At 35.5% G+C, this 21,297-nt stretch overlaps 3 protein-coding genes across 4 annotated transcripts; all 3 read right to left on the reverse strand.

The window, feature by feature from the left end:
* Nucleotides 1-246: 246 nt before the first annotated feature.
* LOC108861751 (transcription factor RAX3) lies at nt 247-1,962 on the reverse strand. Its single transcript, XM_018635699.2, has 3 exons — nt 1,658-1,962; nt 1,377-1,506; nt 247-1,272 (listed from the first exon to the last, which is right to left on the reverse strand). Exons 1-3 carry the CDS (start codon nt 1,791-1,793, stop codon nt 435-437), a joined length of 1,104 nt encoding a protein of 367 aa, XP_018491201.2. The 5' UTR covers nt 1,794-1,962; the 3' UTR covers nt 247-434.
* An 11,639-nt stretch (nt 1,963-13,601) lies between these two features.
* On the reverse strand, nt 13,602-18,083 carry LOC108863095 (protein CROWDED NUCLEI 4). The gene is given in 11 exon segments (XM_057010259.1): nt 13,602-13,850; nt 13,944-14,023; nt 14,116-14,347; nt 14,418-14,769; nt 14,772-16,113; nt 16,222-16,305; nt 16,424-16,694; nt 16,792-16,925; nt 16,993-17,112; nt 17,188-17,397; nt 17,715-18,083. Coding segments are annotated over 10 exon segments (2,997 nt in total). The 5' UTR covers nt 17,919-18,083; the 3' UTR covers nt 13,602-13,850; nt 13,944-13,975.
* A 410-nt stretch (nt 18,084-18,493) lies between these two features.
* Nucleotides 18,494-21,290, reverse strand: LOC108856922 (uncharacterized). 2 transcript variants are annotated; one of them, XM_018630825.2, is made up of 10 exons: nt 20,852-21,288; nt 20,581-20,767; nt 20,360-20,493; nt 20,171-20,283; nt 19,957-20,080; nt 19,606-19,755; nt 19,369-19,524; nt 19,194-19,273; nt 19,049-19,098; nt 18,494-18,822 (listed from the first exon to the last, which is right to left on the reverse strand). In XM_018630825.2, the coding sequence occupies exons 1-10, from the start codon at nt 21,224-21,226 to the stop codon at nt 18,668-18,670; spliced, it is 1,524 nt and encodes a 507-aa protein (XP_018486327.2). In that variant the 5' UTR covers nt 21,227-21,288; the 3' UTR covers nt 18,494-18,667. The 2 variants fall into 2 exon arrangements, with proteins under 2 accessions (XP_018486327.2, XP_056866240.1); XM_057010260.1 differs by having other exon boundaries at nt 20,360-20,767; nt 20,852-21,290.
* Between the last annotated feature and the right edge of the window lie 7 nt (nt 21,291-21,297).

The following is a 21,297-nucleotide window of genomic DNA, read 5'->3' on the forward strand; positions in this document are numbered from 1 at the left end:
TTAAAAGTGTTAACACTTGAAATATGACATTTTATAATGAGTATTTGATGATCGATGTTGGTGCGTTTAAAAGGCAATCCTCTTTTAGGCTCTCAAATTTAGATTCATAGTTGTTTTCTTCTTTTGTGTCAAATGTATTGTAATCTGCAAAGATCTTCTAAAAAATCTGAAGACCTAATGAATTAAGGGGAAAAGGAAAGAAGCTTATAGGTAGAATATCTCTTACTTTTGTAAAAGCAATAATCATAGAAACTCAAGAGATCATATATATTGGTCGTGAATAAAGCTGAATCGAAACTTAAATAAAAATTGTCTACATGAATATTAATCTAAATCCATATGTTTTTTTTCTGACCAGTCCCTTATAAAACCCACATTTATACAAAAACCTCTTTATATATTAGTCAAAATAAAATTTTACAAAAAAAAAAAAGTTACACATGATTTAACCCATTGAAGTAACTTGCATCATCGGAATTGACAAGAGAGGTTATCTCCTCCCAACTTATTGTGCTTTGATCCGCCGATGTACTCGTCGTTCCACCGGCTAAAGCTGCTGCAGCTCCGGCTACTGGCGAGTTTCCACAGAATCTTGTGTTCTCATTGGTCTCAAGATTCGCTATGTCGTTGTTTAAGAACATATCATTGATTGCTTCTGTCTGAAAATTACTACTCCCAAACCATTGAAGAATCTCATGTTGTTGATGGTGATCAGCACTTGTGTAATTTGGTAATGGAGAGTTTGTGCTGCTACTCGTGATCGCGAGCTCTCCTTCTCCTCCTCCTGACTCCAGGTAGTAATTAGGATCTAACAAAAGCTGAGAGAAGGAGAAATCAAAAGGGTTTGTGATAGAATCTTCAGGGTGATGATGATCAGGGTTTGTTCTTTCCGGTTCTTCTTCAGTCTTGACCATGTTCTTGAGTGTGATCATTGGCTTTTGTTCGAAGTTGCAAGACGGTGTCATTTGATAGTAATCGTAGCTTCTTGGTTCCATCATGACAAGAGGTACTTGATGGTGAGGAGAGGGAAGCTGAGGTAGTAATGGCCATGGTGATGATCCAAACATGTTGTTCAAATAAAGATCCCTACTAGCACTACTCTGGCTTTGTCCTTGTTCTTGTCGCTTTATCAACACCATCTCTTGCTTCATCCGAGCTTCTTGGAACTCTTTTCTTTGTTTGTTAAGAAGCTTCTTCTTGAGCCTCGTGTTCCAATAGTTCTTGATATCGTTGTCTGTTCTTCCAGGCAATTGTGCAGCAATTATAGACCACCTTTAAAAAATAAAAATTTGAACATGTATAAACATTAAAAGTTCTGATCCAATTCAAGACTGTTAAATAATGATATTGACCTATAAGGGCGTAATATATAGTACCTGCTACCAATGGTAACATAGAGATTACAAATGATGTTGTCCTCTTCCTCAGAGAAGCCACCATGTTTGATGTTTGGTCTCAAATAGTTGAGCCACCTTAGTCTGCAACTCTTCCCACATCTTCTTAGACCTATATTGTGCAAATATAATATATATATATATATATCAACGCACAAATATACACAGGAAAATTCCGTTTGCTATAGACTATACAAACCATCTCAAACTAATTGATTATTTTTTTCTCAGATTTTAAATTAGAAGTAAATTTAGGTATATACCGATCTTCTGAGGCAACGCGATCCAGTTCCCTCCTGTGCCATTATTCTCGATGTAATCTTTGAGTTTTGCGTCTTCTTCAGGAGACCAAGGGCCTTTCTTCACGTTTGCCTTGTCACAACACGGTGCTCTTCCCATCTTCTTGTTGTATCTTTCTCTCTTTCTCAGTTATGCTGATGAGGAGAAGGGGGAGATGGTGTGTGATTGTGTGTGTGTGTGAGGTTCTCTTATATACATACATCGAAATGTGTGTAATGGAGAAAAGTATATGTGAATGAAGAAAATAAAAAGAAGAGAGAGAGTATATAATAGCTGGAGGAGATAGTCCTTCATGTGATGAAGATGTCAAAAGTAGGAATTAAAACAAACAAAAATGAATCAAAAGTTACTTTATGGAATTGAAAATTTTGATGAAAATAGGGTGATAAAATATTAGTAGGATTTAGAAATGACAGAGAAGGGGAAGACTAGTGTTTTTCTCCCTTGTCTTCGCTTCTACATCAGCATCTGTAGATCGATTCGATATTATTATTAATTTAATTAAGAAATATGTTTTGTTTTAAGAAACTTTTTCTAATTATCCCCACACATTATATGTAACATTAATTAAATCCCATAAATGGTACTTCCTCTGTTTCATTATAAGTGTCGTTTTAGACTTGTGCACACGGATTAAGAAAACATTTAATTTTGCATGTTTTCAATATAAAAACATCATTACCGATACAATTCAACCAATAGAAAAATAGAATGGAGAATAAAGTTAATAAATTTTGCATTGAAATTCTAAAACGACACTTATTTTGCAACGAAAAAAATTCTCTAAAACGACACTTAATATGAAACGGAGGGAGTATTTTTTTCTTAGCCACCCCACCCTTTGACTCTTCGTCTCTTACTTCCTCTTCCCCCAATATTGAGGCTGTGATCATATGAAATATTTTATTACATTAATTCCATTAATATGGATGATCTAATTTTTAAAAAAATTAATGAATTTGAAAGCGCTAAGTTGAAATACTAAGATTGATAGACATGGAATGTATTTTGTAGTATATGATTGCATGAGTTGCATTAATTATAAGTTTATAATCATTTTTATTTTGTATTAGGAAGTGTATCCTATATAGGCTACTACAGCTTTATGTAAAAATTAATCGTTGTATTATCACTGTTTATGACTTGCAGTGTCAGTTATTTTTTTTAATCCCGCTATAATAATAAATTTATACGTCTAGTAAATTTATACGCATAATAATAATTATTGTATGATATTGGACGCTATAGAATTTCGTTCCTAGCGAGAATAGTTGATTATTTAAAATTGTCTAATCTTTGATAATATCTGATCCGCAGTTTAGGTCCTTAGGAAGTATGATTTACTTATCTAATATAAATAGTAAATCATTTGGCAAAAAAATATAGTATATAGTACATGGCTACAACATTGCAAATACATTTTAATCGATTATTATAATGGAGTGAAAATGGATTATTCTGTGTATATATGTATTATGTGTATATATGCATTGTTACACCTTTTTTTTGCATTGTTACACTTATTACATAAGATTTCACAAAAGCTTGAAGGCCAAGTTGCATGACAACTTACGAATAAGAAAGAAAGACCGATTATGTGTACTTTTATTGCATGCATGTGATAAGACCTGGTCGATGCCAAAAAGAAAGAAAGACAAAACCTGGTCATCAATAATAATGAAATAATTCAATATTTCAAAACTTTGGACCAATAAGTGACTGAATTAGACTTGTATGTACTACGTACGTATATATACATTCAATGTATTGGCTATTAGCTGATTTTGTAGTATGGTACATATGAGTGATGTATTATATGTTGTCGAGATAGCTAGAGACAAAAACTCCGAATGTTTGGTGATGGAAATGTGTGAATTAACTAAGAATTTATAATTAATTTATATAGCACAAATATCCTATTGAACAATATCTCACTGGTCAATATCAGTATATATATATATATATAGATACCACTTGAATAACATGAGAAGACTGCTGTTTTGATTTTTTATGTACCGTCTAACTGAAGTTGTTCTGATAGTTTGATAACGGATAGGCCATCGTCGTTGTTAATTATGCCAATAAAAAAAACATTTAACATACAATTTTTTAGATCAACTTAAAGATCAAAACAAAGCATGAATAATTTGACAAAAGAGTAGCAATAGCAGCTTAGTATTCGCTAATCGAAATAAAAAAACAAATAGAATATCCAAGATAAATATTCAAATACATACTATCCAAAAAGCATCACCAATCACAGAATCACATTTGGTGGATGGTGAATCACTTGCTATTTAATATTTACCCTTTTGAAAAGGATAGGAGTTAATGATATGTACCAAAAGAGATGAAAAGAAAGGTAGAGATGTTGAATTTTGTGAGAGTGAATTCTGTTATGGTTGGTGAACAAAATTTTGCCAACCCTCGAGAAAATTTACCACTATCATGTCTATGGATATTAATAGTTTTCTGGGTCATGTTTGATATATGCATGGTCTATCACCTCAAAACAATTTTTTTTGTTTAATTAAAGGGATTATAAGATGACAAAGCTTCAAACTTAGGGTACAATAATTAATTGATAAAAGGGTTTGTTAATTCATTTAAACATGCAGCCACTTAGCAATCATGCAGTATTAATATTGAGCCTTGTGACGCCTGTTCAATGGACCCGAAATCAAAATTTAATCAAAGATTTGATAAGGATGTTATAAATCTAGCAATTATAAATTTAATAATGAATTTACTAATAACACTTATTTTCCACGGCAGCTGAGATTATGGGAACAAGAAAACTCGCCACCTCTTATTATTTGGCGTCACAATCTTTGGACCTTATTGTATAAACGTATATGGTTAAGATTGTTTTTCTCTAATCTTTCATGTAAAATAAATATTGGTCAATTGGGTGTATTGTTTATTAATTTAGTTTCTTGCAAAACAAGTGAAATACGATTGAATATAGTTCCTTAACATCGTGACTAACCTATTAAAATTTTGCAACTCATAAGCATGCTGCATGCATTGAATTTTAACTTCTTCTTTTTTTTTATCAAATTGAGTTGTAACTTTAAATTGGTTATTTGCAAGCTTATATTATATAAGTTATATATATGAGCAAGCTTATATTATAAAAGCTTATATATATAAGTTATATATATGAGCAAAAGGCTTCTAGAGGAAACAAAAACAAATTGACTTGACTTGTAATGGTTAGTTAAAGGTTAAGTCAAAGCACTTGGAGAAACGTAAAGTCTTCAAATTATTGAGGTATTATTCACCGTGTTTATATGCTTTTTGATGTATCGTCATGGATAAAATATCTTTATTTATGGAAAAGTTAAATGAAGTTTGAACTTTGAAACTAAGGGTGATAAAAAACAGGTATTCAGATTTCAACAACACTAATAAGAAACATATATTGGTCTTCCCATAAAAGTATTAAACCCCTTAAAATATTGAGGAATTAGGAGTTATAGCCATGAAAAAAACACTAATTAGAAGAATAGCCTTTTAACCCTAACGGAACGATATACGGCGTCTTTAATACATAATATTACTATGCTATCCTTGATAAATTACCGGGTGATCTGATAGAAATAAAAAAAAAATTTAAAAAATTTTACCTGCAATCAGATAGTCTCTCTTTGCTTTCATCTTCCCCGTCTCTCCCTCTCGGAAATCTCCTTCCGCAATTCCGCTATAGATCCTCCACAATCAGTTCGACGGTGCATCTACTCAAAGTCTGCTCTATCTCAGTCCGTCTCTCTTCCAATCGCCCGAACCCCGAATCCCGAACCTCGAACCCCGAACCCCGAACCCCGAATCCCAAACCCTCAACCCTCAACCCCGAACCCCGAACCCCGAACCCCGAACCCTGAACCCGAACCCCCGAACCCTGAACCCCGAACCCCGAACCCCGAACCCGAAACCCGAAACCCGAACCCCGAACCCGAATCCCGAACCCCGAACCCGAACCCTCAACCCTCAACCCTCAACCCCGAACCCATTATTATTGAGCTTCTTATAATGTCACTGCCAATTTACCATGCATATATATGAACATGACATTTACGCTGGCTAACTCATCCTTTTTTTTGCTTAATACAGCCTAGGGTTCTTTTAGTTTGTCGTGTCCTAATTTTTAATAATAACCATAACGTTTGTGTTAATAATCCTAGGAATATAAGAAACTGTGGTTTGCAATTATTTTGGAGCTTGACATGCCTGAATTAGGAGAACTTTTAGCCTATTAAAAACATTTGTTATTGAACTCATATTTGTAAAACCATATATATATTCTGCTCATATAGTATTCAAGGATCTGTGAAACCCTATCCAGGATTCATATCATTTAGATGATAATACATACAACTACAAGATTGACTAAATTTGAATGATCCATTAAAAACAACTTTTCGAGAAGAAAGACAATTGTCAAACAAAGATGATAAAGGTTAAGAAGAGGAAGGTCACTGTAATATATATCAAGGCATCTTTCTTTCTTCTATGATTTTCTCCTAATGGTACTTTTTCAGGATCCATTTATTTTTGGAAGTATTCTAAATTAAAGATGAAGAAAAAGAAAGTGAGTTCCACTTCTATGATATGACTCTCGTGACAAGTATACACTATATCTAAAAACTACTTTAATACTCCCATAAAACATGTTACTATAACGTAATCATGAGATAATCATGACATCCTTTTGCATGAAGTTTTACGTCTCCTCTTATATCTAGAAGTTCAATGACTTTTTCTTCGGTATCCAATTTTTTTACAAAACAGTTTCACTTGTTTGGCCGGATTTTTTTTTTTTGCCGAAAATTAGAACAACGTAAATAATTATTTCCAACGGAAATTAGATCCAAGTGACCGATATGTTTTTGGAGTTCTTATGATAAACTCCTCCTCAGGTATATACCATTATTTAGCAAAAAAATGTATATACCTTTAAAAATTATATTCTATAGATAAATTCATAAGAATTCCAAGAACATATCGATTACTTGGAGATGATTACAGAAATTGGTAGTTTTAAGGGTTTGAACCAGGATAGGAGGGGAATGCGTCGGTCCAAAGACCAAAGATAGTGGGGTTTAGATTATTTTAGCTTAATTAAATAACAATTAGTACTCCCTCTGTTTCATTATAAGTGTTGTTTTTAGACTTGTGCACACGGATTAAGAAAGCATTTAATTTTGCATATTTTCAATATAAAAAATATCATTACCGATACAATTCAACCAATAGAAAAAAACGACACTTATTTTGAAACGAAAAAAATTCTTTAAAACGACACTTAATATGAAACGGAACGAGTTTATAATTAAGAATAAATATCCTCAAGTTGCAAAGTAGAAATAAGCTGTCACTCATTAAGCGGGGAAACCCACAAATGAATGCCGATTTCTTCACCCATTTCACACTCAATATGTTCCTCGCCATAGCTTTCTGGTGTTAGCACATACGATTAACCACATGGCCCACATCATACTTCATACATTTCAAAGGCAAAAAAACAATTGCAAAACAAAAGTGACAAGAGATAATTATTCTTGCACACACTATAGTCTAACAAGACTCTGACCTCAGCAATGTTCTAAAAGACTGAAATTTTTTTAAAAAAAAATTCAAATAATCAAAATTTCTGAAACCTTAGAAGCAAGCATGAAATTCTAAAAAAAAAGCATGAAACTCGAATATCATCTACAGCCAGACATAAATATCAAATACTATATATCCCCCTATATTAAAGGAGAAGTATTTTTAAGGCTTTCTTAAACGATTTTGGTGAGAATGCATGAGAAGGCTCGGATCCACGTGTCACTCTGTGAGGGAGTTTAAGAAAAACGGATCATTTAATTCTTTACTTTGTTTCCTTATTTGCTTCCATTACAAGAAACGTAACCAATTTTTTTTTCATTCATGCGCGAACTGTTTGTTTGTACATTCGTTTTGTGTTGCGTTGATGTTAAACATTTAGAAACAACTACATTTCCAACTTATGGTTTGAATTCCCATCTCAGCATGTGGATAAAATCGTACGAAACTCACCACCACGAAGCAGAAACACTTTGAAGCATTACCTCTCGATGATGGAAGGATCCGAGTCATCGTTCTCTCCCTTCGAGTCTTGCCGTCTTCTGTCGCGTGTTCTTGACCTCGAGATCGATGAGGCAGCCCTTAGCGTAGACGAGGAGGACAAAAGTTAGGGAGAACATACAACTGGCTTGAACTTCAGTTGCGAAGGCCAAATCGGATGAGTTTGCCGTTTGCAAACAGGGAGAGCTAAGGGACGAGCAAACACGGAGAGCTAAGGGAGAGCTAAGGGACGAGCAAACATCAGTCCCGAGTAACTATGGAAGATTTGAGAGAGAGAAGGAAAAGATTTGATACGTTTACGAAGAATAAACTTTATGTTTTTCATAGTCTCTATACTTATTTTTTGTTGTTCTATAGGTCGACCATAATTATCTACAATTTTCATGTTTTTGTAGAACCGAGCTGCTCGTGGAGCTGATGTTTATATCCCTGTTTCTCGCAAGCATTACGTTAGTAATCAAGTTGTGATCAAACATTCAAAGGAAGTCGTGTATTTTGACAAGGCAAGTGGGTGAAACAATTGCAGCTATGGTGATTTGTTGCTATTCAAAGGAAGTCTTGCATTGTGATCAAACATTTGCTGCTATGGTATAACCATAGTTTTTATGTAAGTAATATTCGGAGTCATTTGCTTCTCTGCATAGCCAACATTGGATTGAACGAAGCAGTAACATTATAGTCAAGTTTGATAGACTGTCATGTATTTTTTTGTATGCTATAGTTTGGTTATTTGTGCACACTGATGTTTCATGTATGTAAGTTATATGTTGTATGAATTCTTTGAAGCAAAAAATAAAGAACTATGTGTGTCTTCTTCGCGGAAGTTTAATAACCGAAACAACAGCTTCAACTAATAAAAGGGTTCTCTTCTCTTTTTTGTCAAGTAAGGTTATAGAAAGAAGTTAAATAGACGTACAGTGCAAGAAAACACATTTGTTTAACTACTTCATTGGCTTAGATCACATTGCATTATAATAATATCGAGCAGATTCTGTAAAACACATATGTTTGTTTAATACATACAAGGACATTGTGTATGTAAAGTTTTTTGCATTTAATTGAATCAGTAAAAAAATTATAATTTTTTTTCTTGCTTACCATATTTACCTACTAAATATTTTTCTTGCTTACCAAGTCTCAAATCAGTAAAAAAAATGTTAAATATCTAAACTTCGAACTTATAAGATATCTATTTAACATAATCTAATTTTGCATTTACTTTTGTATTGCCTTTCTTATTAGCAATAATATTGCAACTATATAAACTAAAACACTATAATTACTTTATTAAAAACACAAATAAAAATTATAGTTTGCATAAACCAGATTGTAACAAAAGCTTAGTGTGACCAGCTTAGATTGTAACCTCGATAATATAAATTAAAACACTTTTTGACTTTTCAATTACAATTGTTACATAGATAAGTAAAAAAAAAGTAATAATTATAGTCATTACGTGTAAATTTAGATAAATCTAGACCGTAAACCATATCTTATAAACAAATCACACCAAATCAAACTGGTTTGATTTGGTTTGATTTGCACATCTCAAACCAAATCATCAGTTGCTTACATAATTGGTTTGCTTACATAATTGGTTTTGATTTGCACAGCTCTAACTCTAACTACATAATGCATCATCAATTATCTTAAAGAAAAAGAAAAAATAATTTTGAAATCTACATATAGAAAGACATATAAGAATAATACTAATGGGTTTCATTCCATTATTGGCAGTAAGTTGTATATATTTTTCCTTATAGGGAGAGTTTGTGAATATATTTCTTTTCTCGAAAGGATTTTTATAAAAATAAAAATATATATAGAAGAAACAGGAAATAAGTAAATAGTTCAGAATTTTAGGTGTGAGCTCTTTCCTTTAAACTAAGAGATAATGCACAAACAAGGCAACAAGCCTTTCTTCTTTCTTCAACAATAAAAACATGGCTTACAACACCAGACCAGACCCTGCAAAAAAAAAGAAAGAAAATGTGACCTTCCATCCATGTAGAGAGAGAGAGAGAGAGAGAGAGAGAGAGAGAGAGAGAGAGAGAGAGAGAGAGAGAGAGAGAGAGAGAGAGAGAGAGAGAGAGAGAGAGAGAGAGAGAGATTTTAGTGTTTAGTGTATATCCAAGAATTTAGGGTTTAGTGTTTGGATTTTTACCCATGGGTTTAAGCTTTGTCCATGGGTTTAGGGTATAGTGTTTAGTGTTTATGATTTAATTTTTGTGTGACGGTTTTAAAATTGTTAAAAATTCATCTTTTTGCAGCTAATAATATAATTTCTTTTTTTTTAAAAACTTAACACAAATTATTATTATTTTATTATTATATTTAAAAAATTGTACATTAATCGGCAAACTATGATTAATTGGTAATTCACCCAAGAAAATTCATGATAAAATATTAAACTAGGAAACATTTCCATATAAATAAAAATTGTGGTAGTTAAAAGATAATCGATAACTTAAAAGAATGTTTACATTTTTAATATTTTTCAAAATAAAAAGGTTTCGATGAAGGGGATACCGAGAGAGAGAGAGAGAGAGAGAGAGAGAGAGAGAGAGAGAGAGAGAGGAGAGAGAGAGAGAGAGAGAGAGAGAGAGTAGAGAGAGAGAGATTTGGTGTTTAGGGTATACCCAAGAGTTTACAGTTTAGTGTTTAGGATTTACCCAGGGTTTAGGGGATATCCAAGAATTTTAGGGTTTTAGTATTTTATTTTTATCCAAGGGTTTAAGTTTTGTCCAGGGTTTTAGGGTATAGTGTTTAATGTTTATGATTTACTCTTTGTGTGACGGTTTTAAAATTGTTAAAAAAATTTCATCTTTTGGCAGGTACTAATATTTTTTCATTTATTTTAAAAACTTAACACAAATTATTATTATTTTTATTATTATATTTCTAAAAAACTGTACATTAATTGGCAAACTATGATTAGTTGGTAATTCACCCAAGAAAAATTCATGATAAAATATTAAACTCGGAAATATTCCATAAAAATAAAAATTGTGGTAGTTAAAAGATAATCAATGAATTAAAAGAATGTTTACATTTATATTTTTCAAAAAAAAAAGGTTTACGATGAAGGGGATACCAAGAGAGAGAGAGAGAGAGAGAGAGAGAGAGAGAAAGAGAGAGAGAGAGAGAGAGATTTAGTGTTTAGGGTATACCCAAGAGTTTACAGTTAGTGTTTAGGATTTAGCCAAGGGTTTAAGGGATATCCAAGAATTTAGGGTTTAGTGTTTGGATTTTTACCCAAGGGTTTAAGTTTTGTCCAAGGGTTTAGGGTATAGTGTTTAATGTTTATGATTTACTCTGTTGTGACGGTTTTAAATTGTTAAAAAATTTCGTCTTTTGGCAGCTACTAATATTTTTCATTTATGTATTAAAGGAGAAGATTTCTTCTTTCTTCAACAATAAAAACATGGCTTTCAACACCAGACCAGATCCTACAAAAAAAAAAAGAGAAGAAAACGTGACCTTCCCATCCATGTAGGAGAGAGGAGAGAGAGAGAGAGAGAGAGAGAGAGAGAGAGAGAGAGAGAGAGAGAGAGAGAGAAGAGAGGAGAGAGAGAGAGAGAGATGTTAGTGTTTAGTGTATATCAAGAATTTAGGGTTAAGCTTTGTCCATGGTTTAGGGTATAGTTTTAGTGTTTAATGTTAATTTTTTGTTTTTTTTTGGTTTTGTTTATACGGTTAAACGTGACCTTCCCACCATGTAGAGAGAGAGAGAGAGAGAAGAGAAGAGAGAGAGAGAGAGAGAGAGAGAGAGGAGAGAGAGAGAAAAAGAAAACTACGATCCACTATGCACTTATAATAATAACGTAACATGTAAGTATATGAATTAGACATAATGATACATAGAGATTGAGAAAGAATTACAATCTACTTATATTTATACTAATATATATAAAGGGGTAATATATGAATCATATGAATGCCCGCACACATGATATGATCGTAATTACCTTTTTATCTTTTTCAAAAAACTAAAAGGTTTATGATGAGAGAGAGAGAGACTTATATGTGGATAAACCTAAATGAGTAAGATACAAAGATACAACGAGAGTGAAATATAATTACGATCCACTGCACTAATAATAATAGCTATACATGCATATATAAATCATAACGATGCCCGCACATGCATGATTTATTATTTCATATTTCAAAGTATATGATAATAATTTAAACCTCAAAGTTAAGTTGGTGTGTAATGTCTAAAAGGCTTATAGTTTTGAACCACAAAGACTGAATGGAGAACAAAATTTAGTTTTAGTAATACATAAAACATATGAATCTTATTTGAATAATACATATTTAATATGAATAATACATAAAACATCTGAAGAACAAATTTAGTTTTAATAATACATAAAACATTTGAGTAGATATTAATAATATTTATACATAAAACATAAGAATCGTATTAATGCCCGTGTGCGGGCATTAATACGATTCGTATGTTTAAAATAAAAATATGTTAAAATCTTAATTTTATTTTTTTAAACACTCATCAATACTGATAAAACTGAGAGAGAGAGAGAGAGAGAGAGAAGAGAGAGAGAGAGAGAGAGAGAGAGAGAGAGAGAGAGAGAGAGAAGAGACGAGAGAGAGAGAGAGAGAGAGAGAAAGAGAGAGAGAGAGAGAGAGAGAGAGAGAGGAGAGGAGAGAGAGAGAGAGAGAGAGAGAGAGAGAGAGAGAGAGAGAGAGAGAGAGAGAGGAGAGAGAGAGGGAGAGAGAAGAGAGAGAGAGAGGAGAGAGAGAGAGAGAGAGAGAGAGAGGGAGAAGAGAGAGAGAGAGATAAACAAAATGAGTTCGAGAGTAAGATGCAAAGAAAGAAATATAGAACAAGTTTGATTACACAAAAATTTACGTACATAATAATTTGATTATATATTAATAATATTTATACATAAAACCTATGCAAAGAAATATATAAGTGTGATTACACAAATATTTACGTACATATAATTTTGATTAGATATTAATAATATTTATCTTACTCGAATTAGATATTATACACAAAATCAGTTCTTCTTACATGGTTCAACGAATACAGCCAAGTTCTGTGGAATCCTTACATGTTTGAAGTCAATGACCTACGAGGAAGGTATGTATTATAAAAAAATCATGCATATGAAAATCAAATTGTATAATAATAATTATATAGAAAAAGAGGTTTATGGACAAGCTTTTCAAACCTCAACATTTAAGGATTGTATAGACATCGAGCCATTCTCACTCCCACAAATGATGAAATGGATAAAATAAATGATTACATGCTTTCGCAATTGTCAGGTAACATGTTTTGTGTTTACTCTTATGTTCCAGTAAATTTTTACATGTCACTAAAATAAAGGATTTACATATGTTTCTATTTCAGTGATGTATATGCCGTAAAATCAGTACCACCAAGATTAAACACAAAAAAAAAACACACAAAACCCAAATTCCAAACTATATATATATACTTTCTAATATTTTCGAAAAATTACTGATCTAACCATCTCATCCCGCGAAAGGCGCGGGTTACTACCTAGTTGCTATGTTATTTCGTGGGGAAGTCACCTAAGATCTGGGGCTCTTTTAGGCAAATTCAGTTTGACTTTAAAATTCTATAGTTCATGAAATAATGGGCAAGGCTCAAATGCAAAACACTATAAACTGGGTCGGGCCATCAGATCCTCGTAGTTGGAAACCGCGACGGTGACAGACAAATAAGAGAGAATGCCCTTTCACTTTCCTTCACTGTCTGCTGGGCTAAAAGACACCATCATCGACAGAAGAGAGCAAACAAATAAAAACCCGAAACTGATAATCAAACTCATAGTCTTTGAAAACCGACAAATCATTTTCTCAGGCAAACACTGCAACACGCATTAAATCAACGATTCTTATCTACCTACCAGCACTCTACTCACTTAAAATCTGAAAAAAAAAAACACAAATAATAATAATCACTCTCCAGAGAGTTTTAAAACCAACCAAATCCATTTACATACTCAACTCTAATACAGTAACAAACCCTTAAGGATTCATAGAGTTTCCTGCAAAAAAACAAAAGAGAAACAATAACTCTTCTTAGTGAATTTTGAAACTCTCTCAAATGTGGGGATCATTTGTGAAGACTTGGTCGTACCTTATATGCTTTATACCTCCTGTCAGCTAACTCATGTTACAATGCCACCATCGTCAGAATCCTTCACCTTTATCCCGGTCTGCAGCAAGAGAGAAAAAGTATTTATTAGTTACCACTAGTGATGAGAATATTTTTGCTCTCGAGAGGGTTGTGTGTGTTGAAAAAACCCACCTGATTGCAATCACTATCTTGTTTCTCCTCCTCTACCATCTTTGTTCCTGCTTCGGAAGGATCATCTGAGCAGTCAATGTTTGACACTTCGTTGATGACCTCTGTCTCACACGTTACTTCTGTGATCTTCACGATTTCACTGAGGACTACCATACCACTTGGTGGTGCCTGGGTTTGGTTTGATGGCAGTTCGTGTTTGTCCTCGGGCACATTCTGAGGGCTTGAAATTACACTGACGAAATTGAAAATGCACATAATTTTAGTAACAAGAAAAGAAATTTAATGAGCGACCAGAACTTTACCTCTCCAGATCAGCTTCACGGGTAACATCATGTTTCCTCTTCTTGTGATTGCTTGTTTCATTAGTGTCACTTCCAGATGCGTTGTTACCTCTTCTTTTCCTTCCGGCTTCGAGTCTTTCAACTGCAATAGTCAGCCCCTCGGTGTAAGCCTTTTCTTCTCTTTTCGATGAATCTAGCTTCAACTTTTCTGAAGGCAATCCTCCTCCTCCTTCTTCATGATGATACATTGGAAGCGACGTCTCTGGAGGAGGAGTCTTGAATATCAGATTAGTGCATTGCTTTATCCATGAAAATGGAATGGCGGACGAAGGGCTTGAGCCATTGTTTGAGTTAATATAACCATCTTCGCTATACTCACAGTGCTGACTCCATTTTGCAAGTCTAGTTCCTCGTCCCGTGTAACAACCACCTTCTGCTTCAGAGCAGACACTTTTTCCCAGCTACGCTCTAAATTGGACAGCTGCATTTTAGCCATTGACATATCATCTAGTGTAACTTTCAGATTCTCTAACTTCTTCAGTTCTTCAACCTCATGTCTGATTTCTTCTCTTTCAGATCGAAGCATATGCCTTTGCGTCTCTAGTTTCTCTCGTTGAACCTTTAGCTCCTCAACCGAATCCTTCAACTCAGACCACTCCCTTTCCCTCCTCTCACGATCCAATTTGATCTCCAGCCTCTCCGCATCCAACCTCTTTAGTTCCACTTGGACATTTTCCAAGTCTTTCTTCGCCGACTCCTTGAGGGACTGTATACGCTCCTCTTCCAACTTCTTCTCTTGCTCGAAAGCCTTCTCTCTCTCCCTCGAAGAGTTCTCCAACTCTTCTCGTTTGTTCTCAATGCAATACTCCAACTCTCTTTTCTGCGTCTCAATCCCCAACAAGAAATCAGCACGTTCGCGCTGTACCTTGCTAAGCCACTCTGAATGTTCCTCCACCATTTTATTCATGAATTCTTCGCGCTCTCGGTTTAGCGCCTCCACGTCCTTCTTGTGCTGATTTCTCAACGCATCCCTTTCCTCCCTGATGTTGTCACGCTCGTCCTTGAGATACATCGAGAAAGCCTCCCTTTGACGAGTAATGTATTCAGCTTCTTTTCTTAACTCTTCCCTTTTCACGTCAATGTGTTCCCACTCAGCTTCGAATTTAGCTTTCTCCACCTTCATTCTATCCGCTTCAGCCAGGAGTTCAAGCTTTTGACCCCTCATATCATCTAGCTCCTCCTTGAGTTTCATCTCCAGAATGGATAATTCGCTTGTCTCACTCTTCAAGGCTTCTAGTTTTTCCGTTGCAGACTCAGCGCGTTTTCTCTTGTCTTCTAAAGAAATCAAAGACTGCTGCAGATCCAAGTCTAACTTTCTTAACCGTTCCTTCTCATTCTCCAGTAGATTTGTCTTACGGTTGATATCTTCCTCTACAGCATTCAGATGCTTCTCTTTCTCGTCAAGATTATAAGACCTCTCTGTTATATCCTTTTCTTTCTCTGCCACTGTCCTTGATTGAACTTCCAAGTCATGTTCCTTTTCACCAACTAGGTCCTCCCTCTGCTTGATATCAACCTCTCTTAGTTCCCAAGCCCGTCTCTTGCTCTCGATTTCATTTTCCACCAATGTGCACTTACTTTCCAACTCAGCTTCCACATCCGATTTTCTTTTCCTCAGGATAGCTTCTTGATTCGCTAAGACCTTCTGACTCAGTTCCTGTATTGATTGTTTAAAAGTACTTTAACTCTCGCAAACAAGTGAGCACAAAACTAAAAAGTATGAATGATAAACAGAAGGTACGTTGAACTAAACAAGTAAACTCACAGATTCCTTGCTGGAAATTTTTTCTTCAGCAACAAGCAGCTCTTGCTCTTTCTCAAGTAATGAAGATTCCCTTTCAGTGACGGCCTGTTTATACAAGGAAATAACACATGAAACAAAAACATTATACCTCCTATAAATTTTTTGGTCAGCATGTTAAGCAAAAAAAAAAAAATAATAACAAGGCACTTATGTGTATACAAACCACTTCTCGTTTAGCAAGCGAAGCTAATTGGATCTCCAAACTGGACTTTTTGTCCTCCAAGGCTCTACGTTCCTCCTCAAAATTGGTCTTTGCAGACTGTAACCCCTTTTCAAGTTCAGCTAATTCTTGGGATCTACCAAAAATGTGATCTTCTCGCTGGTTTAGTGAAGCTTTTGCATCCAATAACCGTTCATGCTCTTGCTGCAAGCTCTTTCGCCTCTCACTCAAAGTCTGTCGCTCAATAACAATCTCGTTCTCTCTCGTTTCAGACCTAAACCATGAAATAAATGAACCAACACAGCTTAATACTAGACATCAACAGTACAAGCCCAGTAGTGCAGTTAACCGAGACAGTAGGAAAAACTTACTCAGATTTGAAAGATGCAAGACGCCGAGCAAGATCATCTTCACGACTTTCAGCTTCCTTCAATTTTCTCTCGGCAATCCGGTGATACCGGTTAGCTTCTGACTGTAAAGCTTCAGCTGCACGCATTTTTGCTTCAGAGCATCCTCAATCATAGTATGAGCTTCTGACTGTAAAGCTTCAGCTGCACGCATTTTTGCTTCAGAGCATCTGCAAATTTCTTAAGAGCATCCTCAATCATAGTATGAGCTTCAGACATTTTACTCTCAGCAGAAACTTTCGTCTCAGCACATTCTGCACGAATCTCATGCAAAGTCTTCTCCAGCTGAGGACAAAAGAAAAAAAAATAAGAAAACAAAATCTGGAAGAACCTCTCGGTCTCAAGAGTAAAAGATCTTACACTAGAGATACACTCTTTAGCAATCCCAGCGTCTTTCTTCAAACCGTCTTCTCGTTTCTTGGATTCAGCCAAGGCAGAGACATATGCAGATAGATCTCGCCTATGTGCTAGGTCGGCTTCATCCACAGAGGCCTTAACCTCTTCATACTTGGACAAGAGTTGGTCTTTCTCCAAAATGAGAAGACCCATGTTGTGTTGATAATCATAGACCTGCATTTGATGATCCAGTATAGCAATCTCAATATGATAAAGAAATAGGAACCGAAAAAAAAGAAACTGACCAATATAAACAATCTCAAACAATCAAAGCTCAAAAGAGAAACAAAAATCGAGACTTTAAAACTTCCAAAAAGCCAAAGCAATTACTCTAATAAACAAAGCAATTAATAATACACTGTAATTCGGGAGAATTATATTCATATGAATAACAGAACTCAACGTTAACGGCACAAGCTAATCCCACAAAGCTAACCCTTCAATTCAATTTTACAGAAGGAGAATTCATCACTGAGAAAAGGGTGGCAAACCTCAGATTCGAGCTTGGCAATGTAAGCGATTAAGGAGGCTTTATCCCTCTGCTTGATGGATTGTTCATCAAAACCAGCTTCCTTGAGGCGCTTCCACATGACTTCTTCACTCAAAGGGCTTTTTAAAACCCTAGAACCAGGCGTCATCGCTAATCTGGTAGTAGCCGGCGTTCTCGGGAGTCGCTCCGAACTATAAGTCGCCATCGCCGCTTACCAATTGAACCCCCCCCGAACGAATGTCTCCGATATTCGAGATCAGAACCACCACTATATAGATAGTCTCTTCACTTTTCTCTCTCTCTCACACAGACAGCAACAATGAAGAGGTCTGTTCTGATACTGCGTCTCTCTGTCCCGTTTAATTTAGTGAAAATATTATACTATTGGACTTAGTAACAGCGGTAGCGTTTTTAAGGGCTTCATATATTCGTTTTAAGCGGCTAAAACCATATTTTTCATTATGGAGTTTAAAAAAGTGATTAAATATGGTAACTAAAAATTTCGACTCTTTTCAAAAGCAAAAGAACTATAGAGTAATTAGATTTTCTTAATTCACTAATCATTAAATGTTTCATACTCTCTGTCTTTCCCTTAAAGACAAGTATTATGTGTTTGAAATTTAAATATTGAGAGATTATGATTCTTTAATTAAGATATTCTTTACTAACTTGACAGATGTGTTTTTGTGTGTAGCCAGCCCATAGTATACATTTCCTTCGTTTGCGTGTATTTATTACTTTTTCAATAACCCAAATCAAAATTTTAATTATCAAACACAGTAGTGAACACCGAGAGCTTTGCATAGATTTATTCAAACACCGATGTGTTACAGCGTTTGCAGCTTCTGAGTTTTATTGTGGGCATGCATGAACTGAGTGAGAATATTCTTTTACATTGTTATCTTACCAAGAACGTTTTAACAGACAACATTCTCTTACTAGATATGTGTTATTTTACCATGAACTTTTTAACAAAGAAAACTGAGCTACTTTTTCTAGTCGATATGTTCTGATCCACTCTTGGATCAACCGTATCTCGGCTTCTCGCTGTTCCACTAGCCATTTTGGGTCTTCTGGAGTTGAAGGTCGTAGATCCAAATGATGTCCACCTGATAAAAAAGAGAACCATGATCAATACTTTGTTGCGAGACTAAAAGAGAATGGATGATGATGAAAATAATGATTATGATGTTTATTGCATTGGTTTGAATCGTGGGTTTATGCGATTCAACCAAGTGTAGACCACTGATATTAGTATCAAAAGGTTAAAGTAAATGAAAATGAAGAGCAGGCAAGTTATGGCAGGAGATATTTTGGTGAGGCTATTAGCTATACCTTCTTCTGTGACAAGAGCAACAATGGTACTGGATAAGTTCTTCAGAACACTGCATTTTACGAGTCAAGCACTCATCGCGATTATGAGATTAGTTTTGAAAAAAATAGCTTTCGGGATCTGACTGAAGGGAGTAATGGTCGTTACCTGCCACCACTCCACGGATCTAACAGACCATTTGAGAAAATGATGTTGCTTCCAAACGACTTCAATGTGGTCTCTATGTCCTTTTACATTGGAGAAGAGAGTGACAGAATAAAAATTCAGATCATGGCCATCCAAAGAATATTGAGTTATAAAAAAAACAAAGAAGAAGTCTTACATGTCCACCGAGCTCTGTTGTGACCCACCTAGGCCTTGGATTGACTCCGAATGTATTCCAGCAATCCTCTTTGTATGAAGAGTAATTGAAATCGTAAGTTGTGAACATGCTGTTTTCTTGGCTACTAGACATGGGCATTACCATCTCCGTGCACGCCTGTTGGAAACCCAAGGCATAAGGAGATTAACCATTAAGTTTCTGGAAAAGGAAGATAAACATAGCAGTTATTCTTCAGACCTGCCAGTTCCATCCATCCAAACCATGAGGGTCATCATCCAACTCAAAGCAGCCAACCTTCCCAGTATAGTTGTAGTACACACTTACTCCTGCATATATGCGTTCTAGGATGCTAGCATCACTACTAGCCCCATCAATCTTTCTACAGACCTACAGAAAGAAAGATAAAATCTTATTGAACTAGGGACTCCAAAGGACGAACTCGAACAATGGCTGGATGCAACAAGCGAGCCATTAAAGCATAGCCTCGTAGGGTCATTCATGTAAAGATGAACAATCCAGATGAAGTAGCGAATGCCTAAACTATTATATGGTTTGGAGAATATGTCAGTACAAAAATCATAGTGTTACCTCTTTAATGGGATGCCCAGGCAAAGGCATCATAAAGTCAGCAGCGTACGGATAGTCCACCATTGCCAAATAACTATAAGCAGAATCCAGCCAGCCTGAAAGGTCATCTGTACTGTTCAACGCCCTGAAAAAAACAGAGACACCACTCAATTTAGCTCAAATACAAATAGATAACAACAGACCATCAAACCTAACTACAGTTTTTCTTGCTTACCGACAAAAATGAAAAGTTTTCGACAACTGCTGAAGACCATTCTCCTTCTCACCCTCAGCTATGATTGCATCCCAGGAGTCCTTTATGGTACTAAAGCAGCTACTACTCTCACGCTACCAGCCAAAAAAAAACACAGTCACAATAAGAACTAGAGAAAACCAACCAGACAAACAAACAAAAAAACTATACCTTGAAATCATTAGATACAATGTCATAAAACGTCTGAGGAGGTACAAGATCTTCAAACTGAAGAATCGGAGCTGAAGAAGCCAATGCTCCAATTGCAATGTGAGGATACTTGAGCCTCATCCATGCTGCCAACACTGTTAACAACATTGCATCAATCAATAACAACAAACTCACTCCCAAAAAAAAAAAAAAACATTCATATGATTCTTTCTTTGACTTACTTCCACCATATGATCCTCCAAACAACACAACTGGAGATGCTTCAGCAGACAAGTTCCGTTTCAAATCAGTAACAAACACAGCAAAATCCGCAAGAGCTTGCTCGGTTGTGAGATACGATAACGTGGTAGCGTTCTTGTAAGCTTCTTCCCTGTTTCCATAAGGCATAGACTCTCCATAATACCTATGCTACACACACCACAACACAACACCCCTAAGAAAATTCAGCAACGAGTTTCTTTATAGGCTCTAATCAAAAAAACATCAACGAACCTCAGGGAAAACAAGCAAGGCCCCAAACTTGGGAGCGATCTCCCAAATGAATCCAGAGTTCGTAGCGAACCATTCGATATCCCCTTCGTTGCCGCAGTAGAGGAAGATAGGTCCGAGCTCAGAGGCGCCGGTCCAGTGATCGGAGTTGATCAAGTAACGCTGCGAGAATTTCGGAAGATCCGCGAAGCTGAAGTGGTCGAGCTGCTGGGAGAAATACTTCGTCTCGTATCGGTACGAGTTTCGATCTCCTCCCCGTGACGGCTGGGTTCTGGCTCGGCTCTGGAGAGTTTGGCGAGGAAAACGAGGTGACGGAGAGGAGGATGAAGTGGAGAAAACGAAAGAGATGATCAGAAGCAATACGAGATGGCTCGCCATTTTCTCTCCGCTTTTCGAGCTTTTTTCTTTCCCCCAACAAGATTGCAACCACCCGTCACTAGTACACTGGT

The sequence above is a fragment of the Raphanus sativus genome, chromosome 5 (genome assembly GCF_000801105.2).
Source record: "Raphanus sativus cultivar WK10039 chromosome 5, ASM80110v3, whole genome shotgun sequence".
In the NCBI taxonomy this organism is placed as follows: Eukaryota; Viridiplantae; Streptophyta; class Magnoliopsida; order Brassicales; family Brassicaceae; genus Raphanus; species Raphanus sativus.